Source organism: Bufo bufo, chromosome 9 (assembly GCF_905171765.1).
Source record: "Bufo bufo chromosome 9, aBufBuf1.1, whole genome shotgun sequence".
In the NCBI taxonomy this organism is placed as follows: Eukaryota; Metazoa; Chordata; class Amphibia; order Anura; family Bufonidae; genus Bufo; species Bufo bufo.
Genome location: NC_053397.1, coordinates 69,552,763 through 69,580,119, shown reverse-complemented (window position 1 = coordinate 69,580,119; position 27,357 = coordinate 69,552,763). Strand labels below are relative to the sequence as shown.

Sequence of the window (27,357 nt, the reverse complement as noted above, 5' to 3'; positions counted from 1 at the left end):
GACACAATCCGTGGACAGGTGTGGTGGGGTTTCTGGAAGAAAGCAGCACATTTTTCTAGCTCTGGATAACCATACATACCGTAGATAAATATTAAAAAGATAGACAGTACATATGAAAAGCAAATGAAACACAAATATATTAATTAAAGGCATGCACAAATATATATGGACATTTTTTTGCTGGTATAATAAATGCAGACACCCAACCTAAGCACCACATGGCATCAAATAACAGTGATCAAAAACATATGGAATAACGCCCGTCACAGCCAGACTGCAAGGTATTAGCGCCTGGACGTTACTAAGAACCTTTCTAGTAGGGATTCATGTTTCAAATCACTTGTATTAAACATAAAACATAATTAGAATTATTTAAAAATTAATTTGTTGAGGTTATACATAAAAAAAAGAAATATATATATACAGAATATATACATACCAGTGTATATATATATATATATATATATATATATACAGTACAGACCAAAAGTTTGGACACACCTTCTCATTCAAAGAGTTTTCTTTATTTTCATGACTATGAAAATTGTAGATTCACACTGAAGGCATCAAAACTATGAATTAACACATGTGGAATTATATACATAACAATCAAGTGTGAAACAACTGAAAATATGTCATATTCTAGGTTCTTCAAAGTAGCCACCTTTTGCTTTGATTACTGCTTTGCACACTCTTGGCATTCTCTTGATGAGCTTCAAGAGGTAGTCCCCTGAAATGATTTTCACTTCACAGGAGTGCCCTGTCAGGTTTAATAAGTGGGATTTCATGCCTTATAAATGGGATTGGGACCATCAGTTGCGTTGAGAAGTCAGGTGGATACACAGCTGATAGTCCTACTGAATAGACTGTTAGAATTTGTATTATGGCAAGAAAAAAGCAGCTAAGTAAAGAAAAACGAGTGGCCATCACTACTTTAAGAAATGAAGGTCAGTCAGTCAGCCGAAAAATTTGGAAAACTTTGAAAGTAAGGGCTATTTGACCATGAAGGAGAGTGATGGGGTGCTGCGCCAGATGACCTGGCCTCCACAGTCACCGGACCTGAACCCAATCGAGATGGTTTGGGGTGAGCTGGACCGCAGAGTGAAGGCAAAAGGGTCAACAAGTACTAAGCATCTCTGGGAACTCCTTCAAGACTGTTGGAAGATCATTTCAGGGGATTACCTCTTGAAGCTCATCAAGAGAATGCCAAGAGTGTGCAAAGCAGTAATCAAAGCAAAAGTTGGCTACTTTGAAGAACCTAGAATATGACATATTTTCAGTTGTTTCACACTTGTTTGTTATGTATATAATTCCACATGTGTTAATTCATAGTTTTGATGCCTTCATAGTCATGAAAATAAAGAAAACTCTTTGAATGAGAAGGTGTGTCCAAACTTTTGGTCTGTACTGTATATATATATATATTTGTGTAATATATATTAGTGTAAGGTATTGCCTTTTCTTAGTTGCTTGCTTTGCACATAAGCACTTGCAAATATAAATGTATGAAATTAAATGCATCAATCTGAAATCCATGATCATTTCCTTGTAGGAGACAGTTTTAATAATTGCATTATTTTTTTGGGCAGGTCAACATTGATCACTTCACCAAAGCTGTGACCATGAAGAACTTGGTGGAACCATCACCCTCAAGTTTTGAACTGGCCCAGAAGAAGATCTTCGCTCTAATGGAGAAAGACTCTCTGCCCAGATTTATCCGCTCAGACATCTATCAGGAGCTAGTGAAGTAGCGGTGTGATGGAGCTGTGCAGGGCACCCCCAGAACGCCTTGACTTTCACCCTCTGGTTTGCTGATCTGTTGTTTCTGCAGTTGCTTTTTCTAATGGGCCCTTTCAATTGACTGTTGTTGCCAATCTGTCCATTATTTCACAGATTAAAGAGAGCCTGCACAACTTCTGCTAGTTATTATAAATAGTAAAAAAAATAATATAAAAAGTTATCCCATTTAATTCATTTACAAAGTTCTTGATGATGTGAGAAGTAGTAGAAGAGCATATGGAATGCAATTATTGCGGTGGCTTGGTCCGTTCCATTTATCGCCCCACCTGCCCCTTGTGGTTTTGAGACAGCACTTTGCACAACAGATCATGGATTAGTAAAAGAAGCCATATGTAATACGTCTAGGGGTTGGGGATATTTTTAGTCTGAGCAGAAATTGATATCTACCACACAACTAAATTAGCAGAAAAATACCACAAAACAACTATTGGATTAGAGCCAAGGTTAACGCTAATGCATCAAGGCCTTGATCTGCATAGGAGTAGAGTGTTCCAGATGAATGCCCTCTTCATGCTGATCATGATTCATGGTGAGTACACCTTAAAGTCATCTCAAAGAACTTCTGTGTAGACTTCTAGTATAGCCGGAGGAATAGAAGTTCTAAGCTGGATGCCATTGAAAAGTAACCTATTTAACATACATAGGCACATTCCCTGCTAATTTGTGAGTCAAGACTGCTGACCATGAGGAATGCTTCAAGTTTCCAAACACTAAAGGCATAGTAATGCTTCCCTATAATATGACATTGACATATTACAGTACACCTTTTAACACAGCTTCTGAAAAATGCATTCACAATGGATGTACACGTCCTAGTGACCTGCAGAGACGGTCACAGTAAGTTATTTTCTGAAGGCAAAACTTACCCTCTAGGATGGTATTCCCAGCTCCAGGATAAGTATTTGTGAAGGAGACATGTTGTAAGGTTCCGGGAATGGGGTGAAAAGATTACAGAAAGGTATGATAAAGGGTAGTTTCAGAAGTACAGGGGAACCTAAATGATTTCATATGGAGATGAGAGCTCAGTAATGGTAATGGGGCCTTACGTGGTAAGGTGGCACTGAACGTTCCAGGTAATATACTGTAAATGAGGCTAGAGGGATGGCTACTCCATGCGGGTCAGTATGAATTTTTACATCTGGGACTGTAACATTTCAAAAAGAAAAAAATACTAATTGCTTAGAGAGTACATTATCAATTTTTAGAAGTAAGTAATTCCTAGATAATGCAGTTTACTATTTTATTTGGCACCTAATTTCTCTCTCATAAGTAAAAATATAGTCCAGATGACCATATGGCCTCCTAGCCTTGAGTGTGAGCAGGACATATCCCTAATATGATGTGTATATGTAAGAAGTAGGCCCAAAAAAAATAAGCTAAGGTTTTGCTAAAGCTAACAATAAATGAAACAATTTGTTCTCTGTTGAGGTGTAAAGGTGACCATATACATTAGTCTAAAGCTGATCAAAATGGACAATTTCAACCAAAACAAATGTTCTTTGGTTAAAATTTAACAATAAACGATTGTTTCAGCCAACTGATGACAGACCATTATCATTTGAAAAGAAGTCAGATCTTTCTTTGAAAGAACGTTCCTAGAAAGGTCTTTCCTCAATCACCCAATGTACACCCAATTTGATCAACTGGCCGTGTCTGAGAACTAAAGGTTCACCAGATGTTTGTTTAACTTTTGTTCCATCAGCTACCAAATTATATCTAATGTGTATAGCCACCTTAAAACCAGAGTTTGGTCCAGTAACCTGAGGCAATCATGACATTTTCCCATAGGCATCTCTATCTCTGTCCAACTCAATACGTAGTGTCATCTCCTGAATCATTGAACTCAGTTGTACCATGTCCTGTTAAGTGTTAAACCTGGTGAGATTTACACAAAGAGCAGCCTGTACATGAGGGATCCTTTCTGTAAGGCAGGCACGTGGGCTGAATAATTGTTTTACGTGTAACCTAGGACAGTACTTTATATGGAAACTATGGAAACACCGCTCGGATTATCATCCTGTAGAGGTGGATCAAAGCAAAGGCAGCAATTCCCTTTAGATGTTGTAAGTGTTCTCTGCTAGGACTGGTTCAGTAGGAAGGCCATATGACTTTGGTCATATTGCATCATATCATAGTTATCATGAAATCTTTCTCTCATAAGAGTATCAATCCCATGTATACAGTTTAGGTAGCCAATTTGAGAGTCTATCAGTGGTCTCTGACTTGCTCTCAGTGAATGCATAGGTTGCTTATTAAAGGGCATGTCCAAGACTAGAAAAAGATGGCTGTTTTCTTAAAAAATCCACACTGCCCCTGTCCACGGGCCTGCATCATTGACTCCAAAGGAGCTGAGCTGCAATACCAGATACAACCCATGGACATCGTGGTGTTTTTGGAAAAAGCTGCCATGTTTGTCTAATCCAGGACAACCCCCTTTAATATTGGTCCACAGGTTTTCTATACCGCTTCTAGTCAGCAACAGTCTAATTGTAGACAATAGGTTACACCCAGTAGAAAGCTTAGGCTCTGTTATCCTCGGTCTTGTGGTTTTACAGATTTTTTTAGTTTTCCCCTAAGTGTTTTTGTAGCGTCAGTTCAGGTTGCCTAGAAACCACTTGTCTTCCTAGCCGGGCTACCACCATTAGAGTACTTGTCGTTATTTGTTTGCAATAGTTATGAAATATTCGATTTGGATTTTGTTTTGGATACAGGAAACTCTTTATCCATATAACATAGACTTAATTTAAAGGCTATGTACACCTTTGTGTGCATTTATTTTATTATTGCATTTTACTCATTTTGGGCTAAAAATCTTTTTTTCAATTGGTCTTTATTAAAAAATATTCAGCCGTTCTGTCACAAAGGGTTAACTGTTTTTCAAGCTGTGTGAATCCTATTTTCACTTTGACTTTGTGCCAGTCATCTAATAACCCTTATCTATAAATTACTAAGAGGTCATAATAAACACTTATTTAGGCCACATTCTTAATCAGTAAGATAAGGATTGAGCCTTAATGAGTGTTTATAAGGTCAGAGAGCAGAGATAAGAAGCCTGTCAGCTCACCAACTGACGGAAAAGAGAGAAAATCCACAGGCTGCTACTAGAGCATCTTAGCTCAGTAAAGAAAAAAGGACTCCATATTTTTTATAAAGACCAATTGAAAAAATGATTTTTTTACCTCTCAATGAGTACAATGCAATAATAACATAATTGCCCCCAAAGGTGTTCATAGCCTTTAAATGTTACAAATTATTCAGTCAGCCAGAAGGAAGCATGATAAATTGGCATTAGGCTCCATTCAGACGTCCGTATGAAGAATGGTCCAGATCCGTTCCCCAATTATGCGGAACCGGTGCGGACCCATTCATTTTCAATGGGGCCGGAAAAGATGCAGACAGCACACAGTGTGCTTTCCGCATCCGCACTTCCGTTCCGTGGCCTCGAACTTCCGGTCCGCGGCTCCGCAAAAAAATTGAACATGTCCTATTCTTGTCCGCAATAGCGGACAAAAATAGGCATTTTCTATTATAGTGCCGGCCATGTGCACATGGCCGATGTCAATGTTTTGCGCATCCGCAAAACACTTACAGACGTGTGAATGGACCCTAAAGCATATTTAAAAGCAAACAAGATAAGAGAGAAAACGTTCATAAAGCATCTTAATGCTTAAGTCATATAAGGCGGTCTGTAACAGTTTAATATACACAAACTAAAAGAACACATAGAAGTGTCTACTATTCACATGCAGCAGATTTGCTGCAGAATTTTCTGCAGCTATCCCATTATTCTGAATGGGGCTTGCAGAAGTCCACATGCTTTCTAGCAAATTAATTCCATTCTGAAACGAATTTTCAGTCACATAAATTTCAAACAAATCTGCCCTGTTTGAATACGGTATATGTAACATTGTCTACAAAAGGGTCATAGCCCATTGAATCCAATAGCAATTTGAGCAAGTCAGCTACTTGTAATATAAAGCAGGACACCTTGGCAATAACAGAAAATAATACCAATATTTTAATGCTTTTTGCTTGTTATAATTTTATAGGAGTTCTGCACAGCTCAGTAACCTGCAAATTGAGCAGTGTGTCTTCTACCGTGGTTATTTTTGCAATATGTTATATGTTGCATTCTTGCTTTGCAGGAGAAATGCCAGTCTAATGTTCTGTACAATCCATTATAGTTAGCAGATAAATATATCTGAGGACCAAGCTTCCTGTACCGTACAAAAAAAGTCCAAAAAAAGAGTAAAGCACTTTATCATTGAATGATCTGGTATTATTTGGTCTGTAGACTGTCCTAGTATAAGAACCCTAGTTATGAGATATAGAGTGGTTGATCTATGGAAATAGGTGAATGGATAGGATTACTCTCATGTCAGCCAATATGAGACACCTGTCACAGATGGTAAAAATGATTACTAGAGATTGACAAAAAAATATGCCAAGTGCTAGTGACTGGTGACTAGTACATTGGTAGGCAGAATGCTAGGAGGGGTGTTTAGGGCTATGGTGCGGTTAGGAGGTTAGTTTCCACCTAATGGGACCACCGGGACAGCTTAAAGTGTAATTTTCATTTTTTAGTTTTTTTTTGTAATGTATAGTGGCAGTGATACTGACCATTTTTGTAATATACTTTAATTACTGAAATCATCCATTTCTATTAAAAAAATAGCTCTGTAGTCCATTTTGAGCCTTAGTGACGCTCCTCTGTCTTCTATTTACATACCACAGTCAGTGTAACGCAAGTCAGAGGACAGAGGAGTGTTGCTGCTAAGGCTCAAAACGGGCCACTTTAGAGCTGTTTATCTAATAGAAATTTACTATTTCAGTAATTAAAGTATATTACAAAAATGGTAAGTATCACTGCCCCTTTACATTACAAAAATAAAAAAAGAATGAGAGTTACACTCTAAATGCCACATCCGTCTATTAGGTTACATGGTTCACAAACATCATCTATTTCAAAGTCTCTTCAAAAAAAATTTAATTGGTGTCTAAACTGTTCCTCCTACCTAGCCCATATTACAAAGTTTAGTGAAGGTCTACAATGGCCAATAATTACCAATCCATGTAATGTTTATGGATTTACAATAGATTGATGACATAAGATCAGCGTCATTAATGTGGACTCTAAGTACATTCCTATGTTTTTTAACCATTATGAAATATGTTGGTCATACACTGGTAAAGATCACTATGTCAATGTCATCTTTAAACACACATTCAAATGTTTCATTGCTCCAATGCATCTACATCTACAGGGAGTGGGGTAACACATGACTGCAGGACACGACTACAAAAGGGTTTGTAGTCTGTAGACTCCTAGATGCGTAGGAGCAATTCACACCACATGGTGGGGTATTTTACACATGCCACACGTTCCTTGACCATGGCTCATAGACTATTGACATTACCTTTAATACCTAATCTGTGGGAATAGTCAATAGCAGGCACTGATTTTATTTCTACTGGTACAAGGACTTGCAGAGAAAGCTTAGATGGTGTCTCCTACATATTAATATATATTATAGCTGCTCTTTGACCTCGCTATACGTTTTCTGCACTTGCATGGCGATAATGACGTGCTTGCAAACATTCCTGCAATGACTTTATTGATTACATCGCCAAGACTGACAGAAATGATGGCATCTTATAATACTTCTTGAGTGGATCATTAGCTGCACATCATTATGTGAACAACTAGCAGTGGGAATGCTATTAATGCTAAAAAAAACTAAAAACAATTATATTTTTATCATACAACTGGGCATTATGTCACCTCCTGCTTTCACCACTGACGATGGGAGGCATATATATTTGATCAGATCAGTGTGACGTTATATTTCAGTCTACTAAAATGTATTAAATTTATCTTCCAGCTGATTCAAGCAGCAAAAAATCTGCAGGTTACACGTGTCTGGCTCCCCATCTATCAGTCATTCCATAGATTTCTAGTGTTGCACATCTCTGAAGTCATAGGGGGAACATACAGCGCTTGACATTTTGAAGCTACGATTTCTGAGTCAACCTGTTTGCTCAGTAACCAGGGAAGGGATACACTCAGTGATCTATGTTAATAAATAAATACAATTAGGCGCCAGCAGTAAAATGTTTGGCGCCCGCACTCCAGGGAGTAGATCAACCTTGTTTCAACTTTCCCACTGTGGGTCATTAAAGTCTATCATGAGCAGACTCCCTTTATCATTTGGACATAGATAAACCATCTCGCACTGTTTTACAAGTTGATGCATGTGTCCCTAGGAGGTACTTGGATAAAACTAGAAGAGGCTATAAACACTGCAATGACGTGCGGCAAGTAACTGCGCTGTAATAGCCAGAGACGAGCATGTTTCTGCTCTGCAGCATCACTTCTTGGTTAGAAACCCTGCCAGGTTATTTCCCAGATAACAAAATGTTCTCCTCAAAATATCTGTCTCTATAAGCATACCTAAAAAGGTCACAGAGAGAAACCAGAAGGATATTGATGAACTTAAATCACGGCCGTGTTATGTTTTCTAGTTACTAGGCAGTCGCAGAGAATCTAAAAGGCACTATCTTGACTGTGCACAGTGCAGAGCATAGGGTCTTCCTCCAAAGTACCGTATCTTCCTTGGCTTTTCTTGTAATGCTTATTTCGAAGTCCTAGTTCAAGTATTACAGTTAGGGCGCATGCACATGACTGTATTGTGGTTGCGGGTTGTACAGAGCTGTAATGGCACCTATAGAATTTTATAGTGCCATACTATATCTCTGTTCAGGTTTCCTGTGGTGGCATGCTCCATCATATGGTATATTACAGGTGTGTTCTCCACCCCATACACATCTCTGCCTAAAAGCATTGCACCATAAAAATCCCATGGAGTGCCTTTGGCTCTGTTATACGGAGCTACAGGTCACCCTACAGCCACCCGAAACACATCTCTGCCTAAAAGCATTGCACCATAAAAATCCCATAGAGTGCCTTTGGCTCTGTTATACGGAGCTACAGGTCACCCTACAGCCACGCCATACACATCTCTGCCTAAAAGCATTGCACCATAGAAATCCCATAGAGTGCCTTTGGCTCTGTTATACGGAGCTACAGGTCACCCTACAGCCACGCCATACACATCTCTGCCTAAAAGCATTGCACCATAGAAATCCAATAGAGTGCCTTTGGCTCTGTTATACGGAGCTACAGGTCACCCTACAGCCACGCCATACACATCTCTGCCTAAAAGCATTGCACCATAAAAATCCCATAGAGTGCCTTTGGCTCTGTTATACGGAGCTACAGGTCACCCTACAGCCACCCTATACACATCTCTGCCATGTGCATGAAACCTTATAGAAGAAGAAAATAAATTGCAGTCTGTAGTTTGCTTAAAGTACAATGTGACACAACTGATATCAATAGATTCACACTTCGTTCCCAAAAATAAAAACTAAATTAACATTTGCTGGCAAATATATATACCAACGAATAATGAGACCAATATAGCTAAGGGGCTGTTCACATCTCGGATGGAAATGTAAGACATTACGTTTCCATCAATTAAATGTAACCCTTTTTTCTTAGAGGATGTCTTCAAATCTTCATTTGAAACAATATGTATGTATATCTGTAAACGTATAAACTAAACAAAAATAAATAAATAACCGTGAAATTGTATATGTTTGTCTACCTTTTTTCATGTACAGAGTGTCTAACATATATAAGGCTACTTTCACACTGGCGTTTTGGCTTTCCGTTTGTGAGATCCGTTTAGGACTCTCACAAGCGGTCCAAAACGGATCAGTTTGCATTCTAATGCATTCTGAATGGAAAAGGATCCGCTCAGAATGCATCAGAATGCATCAGTTTTCCTCCGTTCCGTCTCCATTCCACTTTGGAGGCGGACACCAAAACACTGCTTGCAGCGAGTGTGAAAGTAGCCTCAAATGTAAGGGGTTGTGCTCCTAGTATAAATGTATTCGGTCCAACAGATATCACTGTTATATCACTTTCCTCAAATTCCACAATGTACCAAAACTGAATCATTCTAAAGTTATTGGCCTACCATTACACCTTGTGGCAAATCTAGTTTGGTATTCAGTTGCTGTAGGTTACGTCCTGCATTGGAGGCTTTTAATGTAGGATGCACAATGTCACTCAACTCACCGCCCTAAGGCCTAATAGGACAGCAGACACATTATAAACCAGGATTCAAGCATAGGGGATAAGAGAAAACTGCAAATAAGGAACATTTGAAAAAAAAAAAAAAAAACAACACTCCAAGGAGGAATGGGAGCTACATTCATTGATAAAAATACACTATAGAATGGAAAGCACCCCATCCCCCTTAAAAATGAGACGTGAACAGCCCCTAATATGGAAGTGCAGCAGTATAGCTACTGAGGGTTTATTCCATTGCGGCTGTCTACTGGCGGATTGTGATGGTGATGTATTGCATGTACTGCATATGAATTAATATTTCTCTTTGCAACTTTCTGGCTAACATTATATATACTCTATGTAACACTGCATGTGAAATAAACAGTAATAACTAGCCTTGTGTTTGTGTAATCAGTCCTAATGGGACCAAGCTGGTGCCAACAACAGTGAATGAAAAAATGCTATGCAAATGGTGTGTGTGATGTGATGGGTATACTGAGGGTCCATATGCCATCTGCCATGAGTCCCTACCAATGATGAATCAAGTGTGGTAAGAAATGTACCAAACTGCAAATAGGATACTTACTAGTGTTGATCGAGAACCATAGTGCTCGGCGGTTCGGGCCGAACACATCGGGATGCTCGGGTGCTCTACCGAGCACCTGAGCACAATGGAAGTCAATGGGAGAACCCGAGCATTAAACCAGGCACCCCCTGCTCTGATTCTGGTCCCTGGTTCATAGGAAAAGGTCATAAATTGATGGAAACACCACCAAAATGGTTCGGCAACAGCATGGAGAGGATGTCTGGATGCATCTTGGACTCCCAGGTCGCTGCTAGGAACGATGTTGTCCGAGTAGTACGTCACTTTTACAGACTGACAATAATACGCATAAAACCAAAGATAAAATCGATTTTAGATTAAAAATTGTTGGGAAACTTTCTTTCCTGTATATTTAATTGTATATAAAGTGCAAGTGCTGCCAAAAATTACAAGGAAGAGGCATTCCGATACAACATGTATATCACATAAAGGAGGGCCTCAATCACATTGTGGTACAATTATTCATGTAGTGGGACTCCTACACTCATAAAGCTTATGCACTAAGTGAAAGGGCTGCCAAAAATTACAAGGAATACACCCTTTGTTATACATAAAAGAGGGCATCATACACAGCCTTGAAAAATTATGATTGATGGCCTGTTGGTGACCCTCAAAAACATTTGGAGCAAGCGCCTGCTGATCTGACGATCTAAAATATTAGGGGCGAGGGCCTGCTGCTGCTTTGGTGACTCTAGATAACCTTAGGGCCGATCGCACGTCCCCGTCATGGCAACGATTCATTCGGATGTCTGCCCTATCGACTTTCGATGTGCCAACCACGGTGACCACGGGTAAGGGGGATTCAGGGTTTGATTCCGGAGAGGGCTACCACATCCAAGCAAGGCAGCATGCGCGCAAATTACCTATTAGGTATAATTAGGTGAGGGCCTGCAGGTGAGCTGGCCCTTTAAAAGATTTTAGGTGTGTGCCTGCAGGTGAGCTGGCCCTGTAAAAGATTTTAGGTGCGGGCCTACAGGTGAGCTGACCCTGTAAAAGATTTTAGATGCGGGCCTGCTGGTGAGCTGACCCTGTACAAGATTCTAAGTGAGGGCCTGCTGGTGAGCTGACCCTCTAAAACATTAAATGCGAGGGCCTGCAGATGAGCTGACCCTGTAAAAGATTGTAGGTGAAGGCCTGCTGGTGAGCTGACCCTGTAAAAAATTATATGTGAGGGCCTGCTGTTGAGCTGCCCCTGTAAAACATTAAATGCGAGGGCCTGCAGGTGAGCTGACCCTGTAAAAGATATAAGGTACGGGCCTGCTGGTGAGCTGACCCTTTAAAAGATTGTAGGTGAGGGCCTGCTGGTGAGCTGACACTGTAAAAAACTATATGCGAGGGCCTGCTGGTGAGCTAACCCTCTAAAAGGTTGTAGGTGAGGGCCTGCAGGTGAGCTGACCCTCTAAAACATTATATGCGAGGGTCTTCAGGTGAGCTGACCCTGTAAAAGATTGTAGGTGAAGGCCTGCTGGTGAGATGACCCTGTAAAAAATTGTTGGTGAGGGCCTGCTGGTGAGCTGACCCTGTAAAACATTATATGCGAGGGCCTGCAGCTGAGCTGACACTCTAAAAAATTATATGCGAGGGCCTGCTGGTGAGCAGACCCTGTAAAACATTGTAGGTGAGGGCCTGCTGGTGAGCTGACCCTGTAAAACTTTATATGCGAAGGGCATATATGCGAGGGCATGTGACGAATAAGCATGTTGATATGATGGAAGAGGAGGAGGAGGATGAGAAAAGGAAGATTCAACCATATACGGTACCCTTGTTTGTGGTGGAAGGGGTGCATGGGAATACAGTGTATTCAGCACATTATAAAAAACACATTTACAGTAAAGTGGCTTTATGTTCATCACCCTTCCTCTGGTGGAGTTGAGAAGTCATGGTCACCCCAGGCCTTGTTCTTGTTTTTATAAGAGTCAACCTGTCAGCATTTTCAGTTCACAGGCGGATACGCTTATCTGTTATAATGCCACCAGCAGCACTAAATCCCCGCTCAGACAAAACGCTAGCGGAAGGGCAGGCCAGTACCTCCAAGGTGTAGAGCACCAGTTCGTGCCACGTGTCCAGCATGGACACCCAGTAGTTGTAAGGCACTGAGGGATCATTGAGGACGCTGACACAGTCTGCTATGTACTCCTTGACCATCTTCCAAAATGTTTCCCTCCTTGTGACACTAGGCCGCGCATCAGGGTGAGGGTGCTGGCGGGGTGTGATGAAACTGTCCCAGGCTTTGGAGAGTGTTGCCCTGCCTCTGTTGGAACTGCTGTGTGTTCCCCTTGTCTCCCCTCCTCGGTTGCCCAAGGAACTACGGACTCTGCCGCCAGTGTTGTCACATGGAAATTTTTGGAGCAATTTTTCAACAAGGATCTTCTGGTATTGCACTATTTTGCTCGAGAGATGAGAAGTTCTCTTTGTTGCGGGGGTCGAGAAGGGTGAACAACCAGTAATCTGTGTTGTCTAAAATGCGTATAAAGCGCGGGACAATGGAAAGGCAGCCTAAAATAAAGTCAGCCATGTGTGCCAGAGTACCAAAAGGCAAGACTCTCAATCTCCTCCTCCTCTTCTGCCCACCCACGCAGAACAGATAGGTACTACCCTCTGTAGCGGAGGCAACCGTCTCCTGCTCCTCCTCCTCTTCATCGTCCAATTTGCGCTGAGAAGACGAACTGAGGGTGGTCTGGCTATCACCCTGTGTATTGTCTTCCCCCATTTCCACCTCTTCCACATGCAAAGCATGGTCCTAATTGTTAACAGCGAACATTTGAGTAGACACAGAAGTAGGATGGTTACGCTGATAATAGCGTTATTGCCGCTCACCATCTGTGTTTACTCCTCAAAGTTTCTTAAAACCTCACAGAGGTCAGACTTCCATGCCCACTCCTCACTTGTGAATAGCGGAAGCTGACTGGAAAGGCGACAAACATGTTGCAGCTGTTATTACACTACTGCCCTCTGTTGCTGACAAAGCCTGGCCAACATGTGGAATGTCGAGTTCCAGCGCGTGCTCACGTCACACAACAGCTGGTGAGCTGGCAACTTCAAGCACTGCTGCAGCGTTGACAGACCGGCTGAAGCTATTGATAACCTGCGGAAATGTGCACACACGCGGCCTTCACCAGTAGCTCTGGCAAATTGGGGTAGGTTTTGAGAAACCGCTGAACCACTAAGTTTAAGATGTGGGCTAGGCATGGGATGTGTGTGAGCTTGCCAAGCTCCAAAGCCACCACCAAGTTACGGCCATTATCGGACACAACCATGTCTAGTTGTAGGTTGAGTGGCGAGAGCCACAACTCAGTCTGGTCTCTTATCCCCTACCACAGCTCTGCGGCGGTGTGCTATTTGTCCCCTAAGCATATTAGCTTCAGCACGGCCTGTTGCTGCTTCCCCACTGCAGTGCTACACTGCTTCCAGCTACCGACTGATGACTGACTGGAGCCGCACATGGATAATTCGGAGGTGGAAGTGGAGGAGGAGGCGGAGGAGAAGTGGGGGTTGGAGCCACTAACGTAGGTCCTGGTGGAAACCCTGATCGACGTAGGACCCGTAATCCTTGGCGTCGGTAGCACCTGTGCCATTCCAGGGTACGCCATCAGGGAAATTTAGCGTCCCTGGCTGAATGCATTTGTCCATGTGTCCGTGGTTAAGTGGACCTTCCCAGTAACTGCGTTGGTCAGGGCACGTGTGATGTTACGGGACACATCTTGGTGTAAGGAGGGCGTGGCACACCTTGAAAAATAGTGGCGGTTGGGGACTGCGTAACGCGGGATGGCCACCGACATCAGGCTGCGGAAGGCCTCAGTGACCACAAGCCAAAATGGCAACATTTCCAGGGCCAGTAATTTGGAAAGCTGCGCATTTAGTACTATGGCCTGTGGGTGGGTGGCTGGGTATTTGCGCTTGCGTTCAAAGGCCTGGGGTAATAACCTTTGGATGCTGTGCTGGGACACGGAAGTGGATGTGGTCGCTGATGGTGCTTGCGAAGGTCCAGGTGCAGGGCGGGAGGCATCCAGGCCTGCGTCTTGGACAGGGGATTGGCCAGCACATAACACAAGGGACGAGGAGGCAGTGGTGTGACCCGCAGACACAGATTTTGGACCCAGGTGTTCGGCCCACCTATTACGGTGCTTTGATGCCATGTGGCGGATCATGCTGGTGGTGGTGAGGTTGCTAGGGTTCACGCCCCTGCTCATTTTTGTATGGCACAGGTTGAAAATTACAATTCTTTTGTCAAAGAGCCAGACTGCTGAACACCTACCCCTTGGCAAGGGAGATTTCTGCAAGGGTGTGCTCCAGGGAACAGTTGCAGGCCTGTTTGGTGTGGCCCGCCTTCTCCCTTTTGCCACCGCACTGCTTCTTCCGCCTCTTCCTCCTCTTCCCCTTCCTCACGCTGCTCATCCTCCTGACTTGTTGACCTAACCACTACCTCAGTGATTGACAACTATGTTTCATCCTCTTCATCAACCTCTTGAGTAATTGACAGTAATTGCCATTGAGTTATTGGCAACTGTGTCTCATCATCATCCACCTCATTAAACAGTAATTGCCATTCCCCACCATCATCTTCTTGTGATTGTGAATGCTCAAGAGTTTGGGAATCAGGGCACAAGATCTGTCCCTCTTCAAGCGTGCTTGGGGAGAGGGCCAAATCAAGGAATGGTGCTGGAAAGAGCTCCTCAGAATATCCGAGTGTGGGATCACTTGTTTGCCCAGACTCTCCATGGTGGGAGGAAGGAGGATCAGGGTGAGGATTGGGTTGTGCAGACTCTTGGGTACTGAGACTGGACTTGGTGGAAGACAGGGTGGTGCTTAAGCGACTGGAAGCATTATCTGCTGCAATCCAACCGACCACCTGGTTGCACTGGTATGACTTCAAGAGTGGTTTCCTGCGCCGCCCTTCAAAATGGGACATGAAGCTAGGTATCGTGGATGATTGTTTTTCTTGTGCTCTGGCGGCAGGCACAGTTTCACCGCGCCCAGTGCCACGCCCCTGCGTGCACCATCAGCATCACGGCCACTGCCCTGTCCCTTACTGCTCACCTTCTTCATATTAAATGTTACATATGATTGAAAGTCTGTCACACGTACAGTAGCGTAGGATTTGGAAGTGTATGCGCAAACAAATTTAAAAAGGAATTTGGGATGTGGAAACGTCACACGGGAGATATCCCGCAGATAATGTCAATGCTGTCAGCGGCTAATGAAAAATTACAGGGAATGTCACAGGTGTTAGGGATGAGGAAACGTTATACAGAAGAGGTACCACCGGTAATGTCACTGTCTACGCGTCTACGCAAAAAAGTACACTGTATGTCACAGATAAAAAAAATTCAGCACAAACGTTACTCTGCAGATGTGGCACTGGTTATGTCACTGTCAGAAGCGGACACGTCTATTAAAAAAGTACACTGTATGTCACAGATACATTTTTGGGATGCGCACACTTCACACAGGAGATGTGGCGCAGCTAATGTCACTGTTTGCAGCGGACACCGTCTACGAAAAAAGTACACTGTATGTCACAGATACATTTTTTCAGCACAAACGTTACTCTGCAGATGTGGCGCAGCTAATGTCACTGTCCGCAGCGGACACCATCTACGGAAAAAGTACACTGTATGTCACAGATATTTTTTGGGATGAGCACACTTTACACTGGAGATGTGGCGCAGCTAATGTTGTACGCTATTTACGCTATTGTACTATTGTACGCTATTTAGCGCAGGATGCCCTAAAAATAGATATTGCTGCCACACACAATAGTCCTTAGAAGGACTTTTGGGTCTGTAAAGTTTTGGTGGTAAAAATATTCTTAAATCACTGTCTGTCCCTTCCTCAGCACAGCTCTCCCTGACTAAGAATGAGCCGAACATGCGTCATCGGGTGCTATATAGCACCCGATGACGCGTTCCAGCCAGCCAATCACTGTAATGCCAGTAACCAACATGGCTATGGTATTACAGTGAGGGCAGTACTTACCTGCACGTTTATTGGCTGCGTAGCAGCCAAGAAACGTGCGGGCAGAGACTCGAGCATTGCGCTCGAGCACATGCGGTATTCCCTGAATACAGCCATGTGCCGAGCATCGAGGTGCTCGAGCCGAACTGGTGTTTGGCCGAGCCTGCTCGATCACCACTAATACTTACTAAAACATGTGGGCAATATTTAAGACCTTCAAAGGTTCAGGTATATGTGCTAAGGTTGGGGAATATGTACAGCATGTAAGGTGAGGTGTTGTCATATTGTGTCGCGATGGCCAGGTCCCCTTACAGAAAATTGGAGGAAATGTGTGGCCCTGAGTGGTATGTGTGGCTTAGGATGATGTAATGAATCAGATTGACACCGTTTTTTCTTAAAACTGTGTTTACTTGACTCACATGGGACAACAAGCTGATGGCTACTACAGTGTTTGATAGGCAACAGGCTTAGTGATTACAGTTTCTCAATGAGGGTACAGGCTTAGTTACAGACAAAGGATGAATTGGTACACTGTATCTTTAAGTTGCAACAAACACATTACTATTCCTTCAAGAAGTAATGACTCACTCTCCCTCTGGCTTGTGTTGCACAGTCACTCTGCCTTAACACTCTGACTCTCATCTCCTTAAAGTGTCAGCAATGCAGATGGCTTTATCTGCATTTGTAACATCCCGGAGTATGTCACTAAACTCTTTCTCCCCGCTACAACATGTTAGGTGTACATTTATTGTCATCTTGTGTAATCTAACATTGCATCTTTCTGTATATGTATTTTCTAGGTCTGTTTTATGTATTTTGCTGTAATTTCCATGTACACCAGCAGGTGGCAGCAATATGTTTAGCAGGACCTTATCCAGTTTAGTATTGCTAGACTGGAATAGTTCATTCCAGTCTAGCTCCCCCCCCCCTCTTTGAGCAGAAGTGGGCTGGCCCATGTCCTGTCTCATGGGGAGGAAGGAAAGTTCTAGTTAGAGTACCAGCCCCCCTGCTTGGGGTAGGCTGCGTTAGTAGGAGCTCCCAGACATAGTGATCCCAACTTAGGATCCAGCCTCGGCTGAGGCCAAAGATCCCTCTTCCCAGTCTGAGCCCTTCAGCCTTGACTGTGGACCAGCAAGCAGCACCTCCAGAACTACAGATCTCCAGGACGAACCATTCCCTGCGAGCAGTCCTGTGAGTATCTTATCCAGAGGCCAGGAGAAGCCAGATTCCTCCTCAGCTAGTCAGGCCCATATCAAGCAGAAAACAGACAGAGCAGAAGATAGAGACCTGCCAGATTCTCCAGGCATATGATAAGAAGCAGAAGAGATATTGATTCCTGCCACATATTGCCAATACCTGCTGGGACCTAAGACTAATGCTGTATCTCCTATGGATTAAAGCTGCAACCAGTAAATACAAGTTGAACTTTATTACCCGTCTGGATCTCATTCTTTATTACCAAAGTTCCTCAATTACTCCTACTAACAACACTCAATTTTATTGCAAGTGAGCCAGGATCCAGGAGTCCAGCCATACCAAGGTAAGAGACACCGTTGACACTACATAGAGACATTATCCCCACTCTGGCATTCCTCACCTGGTACGTGAGTTACAACATCTTAAAGGGCCCTGCAACAGTACCCTGCGCAAACTGCAATTGACGTCACGAACAAATCATAGACTTTTATACACATATCCTGACCCTCTGCATAATTGGCCACCGTACCGCGGTCCTGCTCATTGCATTAAGTGGCGTCACGCGAACAGGATCGGATTGAATTGTGTGCTTATCCCTGACAACAGAACCGGATCCAATTGTGTGTTTAACTGGATCACAGTACTGCAAGTTCTGAGAATTGCACAAAACCCTGAAAATTGACTTTATTGCCTTGTTGCTGTGCCAGAAAGTGCTAAACGTGCGCTCCAGCAGTCAAAGGGTTAACTCGCCATATTCGTAAAATGGCGCTTCTTCTTCATGCCCAGAAGCGGGAAAAGTCAAGAACGCCCTCTCAAGAGCGCGAAATTATCGAATACGCCCCCCAGAAGCGGTAAAACTAAAGACTGCCCCCAATAAACTTCCTATTGTGAGCCGAGGGAATAAAGACTCCTCCCTCTGGGCTCCACCCAAACCTATGGCACTCTTCTCGATCGAAGCAACAGAGAAGATGGCGTATCCACGTCCCAAGTGGAATCAAATGTCGATTGGTGGGGAGCCGGTGTATGAGGAGTACCTGCTGGAGATCCAGGTCTCTCAATTACTACAGAGACGCGGTCCCTCTATCTTCGGTACCAGCCTGGAGGCAGTGGATCCCTCCGCGGCCAAAGAGCCTGTGCCGCTTACCTTGGCCAGCGCCCCTGATGTTCCGGAGAAGGCAGCGGTCGATATCCCAGTCCCTGCGGAGAAGAAACAGGATTTAATCGAGTTCCCGGAGACTGTATATCCCTCCGCCAAGTCAAGTGCCAGTGCGGAAGACGGCGCAGTCGACCAGTCAAGATGGGCGCTGACGTCGTACCTGCTCCCGCGGAGGACGCCGCTGACGTCGCCGCGCCAGCCATGGATGAGCCTGCACCACAGACGGCACCTGAAGTCCGTGATGACAACCAGGAGGCACCGGAACCGTCCGCCCGGCCACCACCCCAGGTAGGAGCTGCCGCGCTCCCTGAGGCCCCGGCCCGGTCCGCATCTGCCCCTGCACAGCGTCCTGCGACCCCAGCAACCGCCACCAGGCCTAGGCCTGCTCCGCTGAAATCACCCACTGGTGCGGCGGAGGCGGCTGGTGTTTCCACTCCACCACCCAGGTCTACTCCCAGCCAGCCAGGGAGCCTGAACCCTGAGGTGCCCCAAGAAATCACCGCTTTTGCCCAGACGGCCTGGGAATACAAGTCCGCCGTCGAGGAGTGGGTGAAGCAGGTGGTGGATGACCCTCAGCCAGGGGACCTCAAATTAACCAGGAGGACCGGAACCGTCCTGTGGTTCTCGGTAGAACGGGGAGTTGGCTTCTTGCAGGACAACCATTCAGGAACAGAGGTGTTCGTGGGCCGTCGCTCGGTAAAGCGACACTACCTGCCACAGGCCCATCATAATCTATATGTGGGGGATCAAGTGGAATACACCCCCATGCGTTCAGTACAGGGCCCCTTTGCTGCTGGCGTAACCCTACTGGACAAGCCACTCACCCCTGCCGTCACCCCAGAGACCTGGCAGGAGGAACCAGGCTCTGCGGGCAAGACCAGATGCTTGCAAGAGACTCCTGATGGCAGGCTACGTTTTAGGGAGCAACCCCAGCCAGAGCCTGCGCCTCTCAACCCTGACCTGGCCGCACCACCAACCCTGAGGGTAGGACAGATTAACAACTAGGTCCTAACCTTTAACCCCAAAGTGCAGCCATACATTCTGCCGTGGAAGCAGCCTCAGGCCCCTGCGGTGTCCCTGCCTGAGCCCCTTCAGCCAGAGGTTCTGAGCCCCTCTGCACCGGCTGGGGATTCCGGATTACAGCGTGTTACTGCAGCGTTCTCTAGGCTGTCTGCACAGCCAACCCCAGCAGCCACCACTAGATGGCAGTGGCGCACCACAACCGCCGCTACTATGAGCTACCACCAGAGGCAGGAGCGCCCTCTTATGCGCTTCAGTAGCTCAAGTGGTGAGGAGGACATGGATGCCCTCCTCTAAAATGTGTCCTCTTAAAAAAAAAAAATAGTGACATTTGGGAGCCACGCCATGGACTACTCCTGATGGGTGAGGACCTGTTGGCAGTTGTGTGTTCTAATGTTTTAAATTTCAGGTTGCCCTATTTAGTCCTCACCCTGACGGTCATGCTCAGTTAGGACTCCCCCTATCAGTACTTAACCCCCTCATGTCCAAGTTCATCGTTTTATCCCCTTTCTCAGGTTACTTGATAGCTTGGTGCTCTTAAACATTTTAACTCTTTGGATTACAATTAACTTTTACCCCTGTGGATTACAATTGACTTTTATCAGTTTCCAGAGGATTCTACAACTTTAAGCACTTCCAGGAAAAAGGACTCAAGTTATTGTTGAGCCTATCCTTGTCTTAATAAAATTTCACTACTTTTATAAAAATGTTTACTGCAACATAAAATCTTGCACCCAAAGAAAAGACTCAAACGTGTACCTGAGCTCTTTGTGATTTCATACTGTAATATTTTTGCACTAGTACCAGTTTACATGTTATGTAACGTTTAAGATAATCTGCCCATTGTGTGTATTATCCTTCTAGGTGCCGCAATGTGAATTTATGCACTGTTTATGATGATTGCACTAACCATTGCACTTAACAAAAATGTAGCAATTTACTAAGTATGCCATATTTAACAGCTCTTGATCTCTCTCCCCTTTATACGGACTGCCTTCATACGGATGCTGAATACTAATGGCCTACACCCGGTGATATATATACTCATAGGTACCAAGGGTAGGACCAAGTGGTAAGTCCAGGCAGATCCAGTTACTACGCAGGTACCCCCGCTGCTTCGGGAATCGTTAGAAGCCCTAGGCTGCTCCTTCCCGCTTGTTAAATGTTCAGGATTGTTCCCATCCTGAGGTGTCTCATTTCCAGGAGATCCTTGCCAGAAGTATACGGAGATTATAAATACCTCCCCTTCTGAGCCTTTTGCCTAAGGTAAGGCGCCTCAAACCTTAGAGCCACATATTCTAGCTACCCCACAGTCATCATAGTGATCGTGCTTTAAGCCAAATTTCTCAGGCTTTGGTGCAGGAAAGGGAATACAGGATAAAGCCACCCTTTCATTTGTGGGCATTCCATTACATAATGGTGGGATTACGGAGTAAAGACACCCCCATGCTTTCTTTGATGTTTGATGGCCATAATAACATACAAAGTCAGTCAGTAAAGGTTTTGCTTTGTGCAGTATTTAGGTTACCTGGTTATACCAAGAGAAGGAAACTGTGTGTTGGACACCTTACTTTAGCGGGCAGGAACCTGGGAAAAGCCGTTTCATGTTTTGTTTATGTATGTCTTTATATGTAATTCACGCAGCACTTTGTATTTATTGGGTACCAAGAGCTGGTTCTTTCTCACGCTCCCAAGCATAAGCCGAGGACGGCTTACCTTAAAGTAAGGGGGAATGTAACATCCCGGAGTATGTCACTAAACTCTTTCTCCCCGCTACAACATGTTAGGTGTACATTTATTGTCGTCTAGTGTAATCTAACATTGCATCTTTCTGTATATGTATTTTCTAGGCCTGTTTTATGTATTTTGCTGTAATTTCCAAGTACACCAGCAGGTGGCAGCAATATGTTTAGCAGGACCTTATCCAGTTTAGTATTGCTAGACTGGAATAGTTCATTCCAGTCTAGCTCCCCCCCCCCCTCTTTGAGCAGAAGTGGGCTGGCCCATGTCCTGTCTCATGGGGAGGAAAGAAAGTTCTAGTTAGTGTACCAGCCCCCTGCTTGGGGTAGGCTGCGTTAGTAGGAGCTCCCAGACATAGGGATCCCAACCTAGGATCCAGCCTCGGCTGAGGCCAAAGATCCCTCTTCCCAGTCTGAGCCCTTCAGCCTCGACTGTGGACCAGAAAGCAGCACCTCCAGAACTACAGATCTCCAGGATGAACCATTCCCTGCGAGCAGTCCTGTGAGTAACTTATCTAGAGGCCAGGAGAAGCCAAATTCCTCCTCAGCTAGTCAGGCCCATATCAAGCAGAAAACAGACAGAGCAGAAGATAGATACCTGCCAGATTCTCCAGGCATATGATAAGAAGCAGAAGAGATATTGATTCCTGCCACATATTGCCAATACCTGCTGGGACCTAAGACTAATGCTGTATAAATAGAGCTAAATTGCTCTATATTCGTTTTTTTTTTTTTCCGAATATTCGCTATATTGCTATAACTTAGTTTTTTCGAATATTCGTAATATTCTAAAACAAGAATATATAGCAATATAGCGAATATTCGAAAAAAACTAATATAGAGCAAAATTTGCAAACACTACTACTCCTAAAGTCAAGTATATTGCAGCCTTCTTATTGGCCCACAAGCTAGAAGCAGTGAGGGATCATGTGTACTGATAAAAAAAAAAAATTGAAAAAAATAAATAAAAGAGAATTTATTTTTTTCAAATATTCGAAATTACGAATATATATAACTATATTCGAAATATTCGCGAATTTTCGAAGTACCTATATTCGCGATAAAAATTTGAAATTCGAATATTCGTGATCAACACTATTCATACCCTCTGCTACACACAGTGAGAAACGGTACTGGAAAAAAAGTATTCTAACTGGTGTGATATACCAGTGGCCCCACAAAATGACAGATTGAAGCGGGGTGTTATATAACAATATACTTTCATAAGGCAATGGCTGGACTCGGGCGGAGCCCTTAAGGGGAGGCCAATATGACGGGGGGTTTGGTTTAAGCAGCCCCTGGGGGGTCTCAGATTGGTGGGCTGGGAAAAGGGTTCGTTAAAGGATTATGGGGACGGTTAAAGGTGGATCCGGATTGGCTCAGTTTTGGGAAAGGGGAGGAGCAAAACGGGTTAAAGGCATAGGGGAGATGGCCATGCCTCAGCCACTTGTGATCCGGCCGCGGCGGGTGAGGCCGCCGGCGCGCTATAGTCCTTCTTCCTCCCCCCCTCGGGCTAAGCGCCGTGTCAGGAGCCCTTCTCAGGACCCTTCACGTCGGGTTCCGCCAGTCCCAGCTCCCTCAAGCAGGCCCCGACGTGGAAGGAATCCAACCACTAGGCGGAGACCAAGGGGTGGCCGGGCCCGGTCATCCCTTTCAACTATCGGATTCGGTGTGGGATCGGGACTCAGTTTGGCAGGCAGGGAGACGGCCTCTCAGGGAGGGAGGAATGCTCTGCGGTACGGGGCTGCTGTCTGTGGAGTGGTGGAAAGCAGCAGGCCCTCGGCGGTGGATGCGAGGGGAAGCTCCGCCCCCTATTCGATCAGCAGTGAGATGGTTACCTGGGCGTCCCTGGCCTGCATGGGGTCAGGGGACAGGGTGAATAGGACAGTCGCTGCAGCCGGGAGACTATTAATGAAGGGGAGTCTTACCTGGCATCCGGTCCCAGCTCTGCTAGGAGGCAGAGTGAAGATAGAAGCTCCGCCCCCCGGGATCCGGCTGGGGAGCAGTTCGACTTCGGCGTCCCTGGTCCCAGTACTTCCAGGGTAAAGTGTTGGCGGCTGCGGGATTCGACGGGTTACCCCAGAGGAGAGTACGTCCGGATTCAGGAGTCGCGGCTGATGGGAACACAGCACCCAGGCAGCCAGGTGAGCTTTTGTGGGTACCTTTAGCTCAGGTAGTGCAAGGCTTGGGGTCTGGTGGGGGCAGTGGGTCCCAGTTGGATTTAGACAGGGGTCTGGGGCAGTTTTTGGGTGGTTTGGCGGGGTTGGTGACGAGCTGGGGAATGGGAGGAGGATCACCGTTACAAGCGTGGGGGGTGCAGGGTTTGCCGGGAAGCTCTGGGTCAGTGGGGGAGCCTTGGCGGGGGTTACCAGGTGTTGGGGTGTCTGTGCAGAAGCAGGCGGGGGGAGAGGCGGAAGTGGGCGGTTGGATGATAAGGCAAAAGGGGAGGCTTATGTTTGTTTTGAGGGACCGTTGGGGGCACATTTGAAGTCGGAGGTTAGGGAGCGGTTTTGGAGAGGGGAGTAGGTGGAGATATTCTCTCTGCTTCCCCTTGAGAGGTTCCAATTGGATAGAGTGCGAAAGGACGAGGGGAAAAAAGAAGACGAGGAGAAATGCCTTTTTAGATTAATACCGCGGACGTTTGCCAATTGGTTGCAGGAGTTCGCGATATTAGCAAGTGTCATTGGGGAGAGGGCACCAGAGAATTGATCGGCACTGTTTTGTTACTTAGATGCTATAGGGGAGGCGTATCGGGTATTTGGGGGAGTGGCCTGGCTGCAGTATGATGAACAATCCCAGCAGCAGAAGGCGGTGCGTCCGGAAATGAGGTGCCTGTTCGATCGGGGCAGCCCTTTCGAGGTGAGGCCGGCAGTGGGGGGTATTTTAATGCAGCAGCGGCATCAGCAAAGGGCTTGTGCTTTGCTTTTAACGAAGGAAGTTGTCGTTTTGGGGTAAATGCAAATTTAAGCACGAATGCTCAGGATGTGGGGGGAGCCATAGTGCGGCGAGATGCTTTAAAGGCGGGAGGCAAAAAGGGGGGGAAGCTAATAGCAAAGGGGGTGACGCCGGTGCAGTTGGAAAAGATGGAGCCTTATCTCGCTAGGTATCCTGATAGGGAGGCGGCGGCCTTGATTTTGGGGGGTTTTCTGAGGGTTTTAGGACTCCATTTGTGCCGGGGGGAGGCGTGTTATTGAAGAAGAACTTGCGGTCGGCTAGCGAACATCCGGAGGTGGTGACAGAGAAATTAAGGAAGGAGGTTTTGCTGGGGCGGATGGCGGGTCAGTTTACAGGACCCGCCGTTTACGGAGGTACGGGTGTCACCGCTAGGGGTGGTCCCCAAGAAGGAGGCGAATAAGTTTTGCCTTATACATCACTTGTCATTTCCGAAGGGCTCTTCAGTAGAGTTGAGCGAACACCTGGATGTTCGGGTTCGAGAAGTTCGGCCGAACTTCCCGGAAATGTTCGGGTTCGGGATCCGAACCCGACCCGAACTTCGTCCCGAACCCGAACCCCATTGAAGTCAATGGGGACCCAAACTTTTCGGCACTAATAAGGCTGTAAAACAGCCCAGGAAAGAGCTAGAGGGCTGCAAAAGGCAGCAACATGTAGGTAAATCCCCTGCAAACAAATGTGGATAGGGAAATGAATTAAAATAAAATTAAAAAAAATAAAAATTAACCAATATCAATTGGACAGAGGTCCCATAGCAGAGAATCTGGCTTCACGTCAGCAGAGAATCAGTCTCTTCATGCCATAGCAGAGAATCTGGCTTCATGTCAGCAGAGAATCAGTCTTCATGTCATAGCAGAGAATCAGGCTTCACGTCACCCACCACTGGAACAGGCCACTGTCACATATTTAGGCCCAGGCACCCAGGCAGAGGAGAGAGGTCCCGTAACAGAGAATCTGGCTTCATGTCAGCACAGAATCAGTCTTCATGTCATAGCAGAGAATCAGGCTTCACGTCACCCACCACTGGAACAGGCCACTGTCACACATTTAGGCCCCGGCACCCAGACAGAGGAGAGAGGTCCCGTAACAGAGAATCTGGCTTCATGTCAGCACAGAATCAGTCTTCATGTCATAGCAGAGAATCAGGCTTCACGTCACCCACCACTGGAACAGGCCACTGTCACATATTTAGGCCCAGGCACCCAGGCAGAGGAGAGAGGTCGCGTAACAGAGAATCTGGCTTCATGTCAGCACAGAATCAGTCTTCATGTTATAGCAGAGAATCAGGCTTCACGTCACCCACCACTGGAACAGGCCACTGTCACACATTTAGGCCCCGGCACCCAGACAGAGGAGAGAGGTCCCGTAACAGAGAATCTGGCTTCATGTCAGCACAGAATCAGTCTTCATGTCATAGCAGAGAATCAGGCTTCACATCACCCACCACTGGAACAGGCCACTGTCACATATTTAGGCCCAGGCACCCAGGCAGAGGAGAGAGGTCGCGTAACAGAGAATCTGGCTTCATGTCAGCACAGAATCAGTCTTCATGTCATAGCAGAGAATCAGGCTTCACGTCACCCACCACTGGAACAGGCCACTGTGACATATTTAGGCCCCGGCACCCAGACAGAGGAGAGGTTCATTCAACTTTGGGTTGCCCCGCAATATAATGGTAAAATGAAAATAAAAATAGGATTGAATGAGGAAGTGCCCTTGAGTACAATAATATATTGTTAAGGGGAGGTAGTTAATGTCTAATCTGCACAAGGGATGGACAGGTCCTGTGGGATCCATGCCTGGTTCATTTTTATGAACGTCAGCTTGTCCACATTGGCTGTAGACAGGCGGCTGCGTTTGTCTGTAATGACGCCCCCTGCCGTGCTGAATACACGTTCAGACAAAACGCTGGCCGCCGGGCAGGCCAGCACCTCCAAGGCATAAAAGGCTAGCTCTGGCCACGTGGACAATTTGAAGACCCAGAAGTTGAATGGGGCCGAACCATCAGTCAGTACGTGGAGGGGTGTGCACAGGTACTGTTCCACCATGTTAGTGAAATGTTGCCTCCTGCTAACACGTTCCGTATCAGGTGGTGGTGCAGTTAGCTGTGGCGTGGTGACAAAACTTTTCCACATCTCTGCCATGCTAACCCTGCCCTCAGAGGAGCTGGCCGTGACACAGCTGCGTTGGCGATCTCTTGCTCCTCCTCTGCCTTCGCCTTGGGCTTCCACTAATTCCCCTGTGACATTTGGGAATGCTCTTAGTAGCGCGTCTACCAACGTGCGCTTGTACTCGCGCATCTTCCTATCACGCTCCAGTGTAGGAAGTAAGGTGGGCACATTGTCTTTGTACCGGGGATCCAGCAGGGTGGCAACCCAGTAGTCCACACACGTTAAAATGTGGGCAACTCTACTGTCGTTGCGCAGGCACTGCAGCATGTAGTCGCTCATGTGTGCCAGGCTGCCCAGAGGTAAGGACAAGCTGTCCTCTGTGGGAGGCGTATCGTCATCGTCCTGTGTTTCCCCCCAGCCACGCACCAGTGATGGGCCCGAGCTGCTTTGGGTGCCACCCCGCTGTGAACATGCTTCATCCTCATCCTCCTCCTCCTCCTCATCCTCGTCCTCCTCGTCCTCCAGTAGTGGGCCCTGTCTGGCCACATTTGTACCTGGCCTCTGCTGTTGCAAAAAACCTCCCTCTGAGTCACTTCGAAGAGACTGGCCTGAAAGTGCTAAAAATGACCCCTCTTCCTCCTCTTCCTCCTGGGTCACCTCCTCTTCCATCATCGCCTCAAGTGTTT

The 27,357-nt window shown here is 45.7% G+C and overlaps 1 protein-coding gene and 1 long non-coding RNA gene across 2 annotated transcripts in view; both read left to right on the top strand.

The window, feature by feature from the left end:
* The window catches only part of RGS5 (regulator of G protein signaling 5), a 133,608-nt gene extending 129,544 nt beyond the window's left edge, over nt 1-4,064 (top strand). The window contains exon 5 of the mRNA XM_040408464.1: nt 1,590-4,064. Coding sequence (XP_040264398.1) covers nt 1,590-1,751 — 162 coding nt within the window. The 3' untranslated portion in view covers nt 1,752-4,064. The remainder of the gene's footprint in view (nt 1-1,589) is intronic.
* A 1,207-nt stretch (nt 4,065-5,271) lies between these two features.
* LOC120979605 lies at nt 5,272-9,454 on the top strand. Its single transcript, XR_005774331.1, has 2 exons — nt 5,272-8,791; nt 9,080-9,454. It is a non-coding gene; the product is annotated as an uncharacterized LOC120979605 (long non-coding RNA).
* The last annotated feature ends 17,903 nt before the right edge of the window (nt 9,455-27,357 follow it).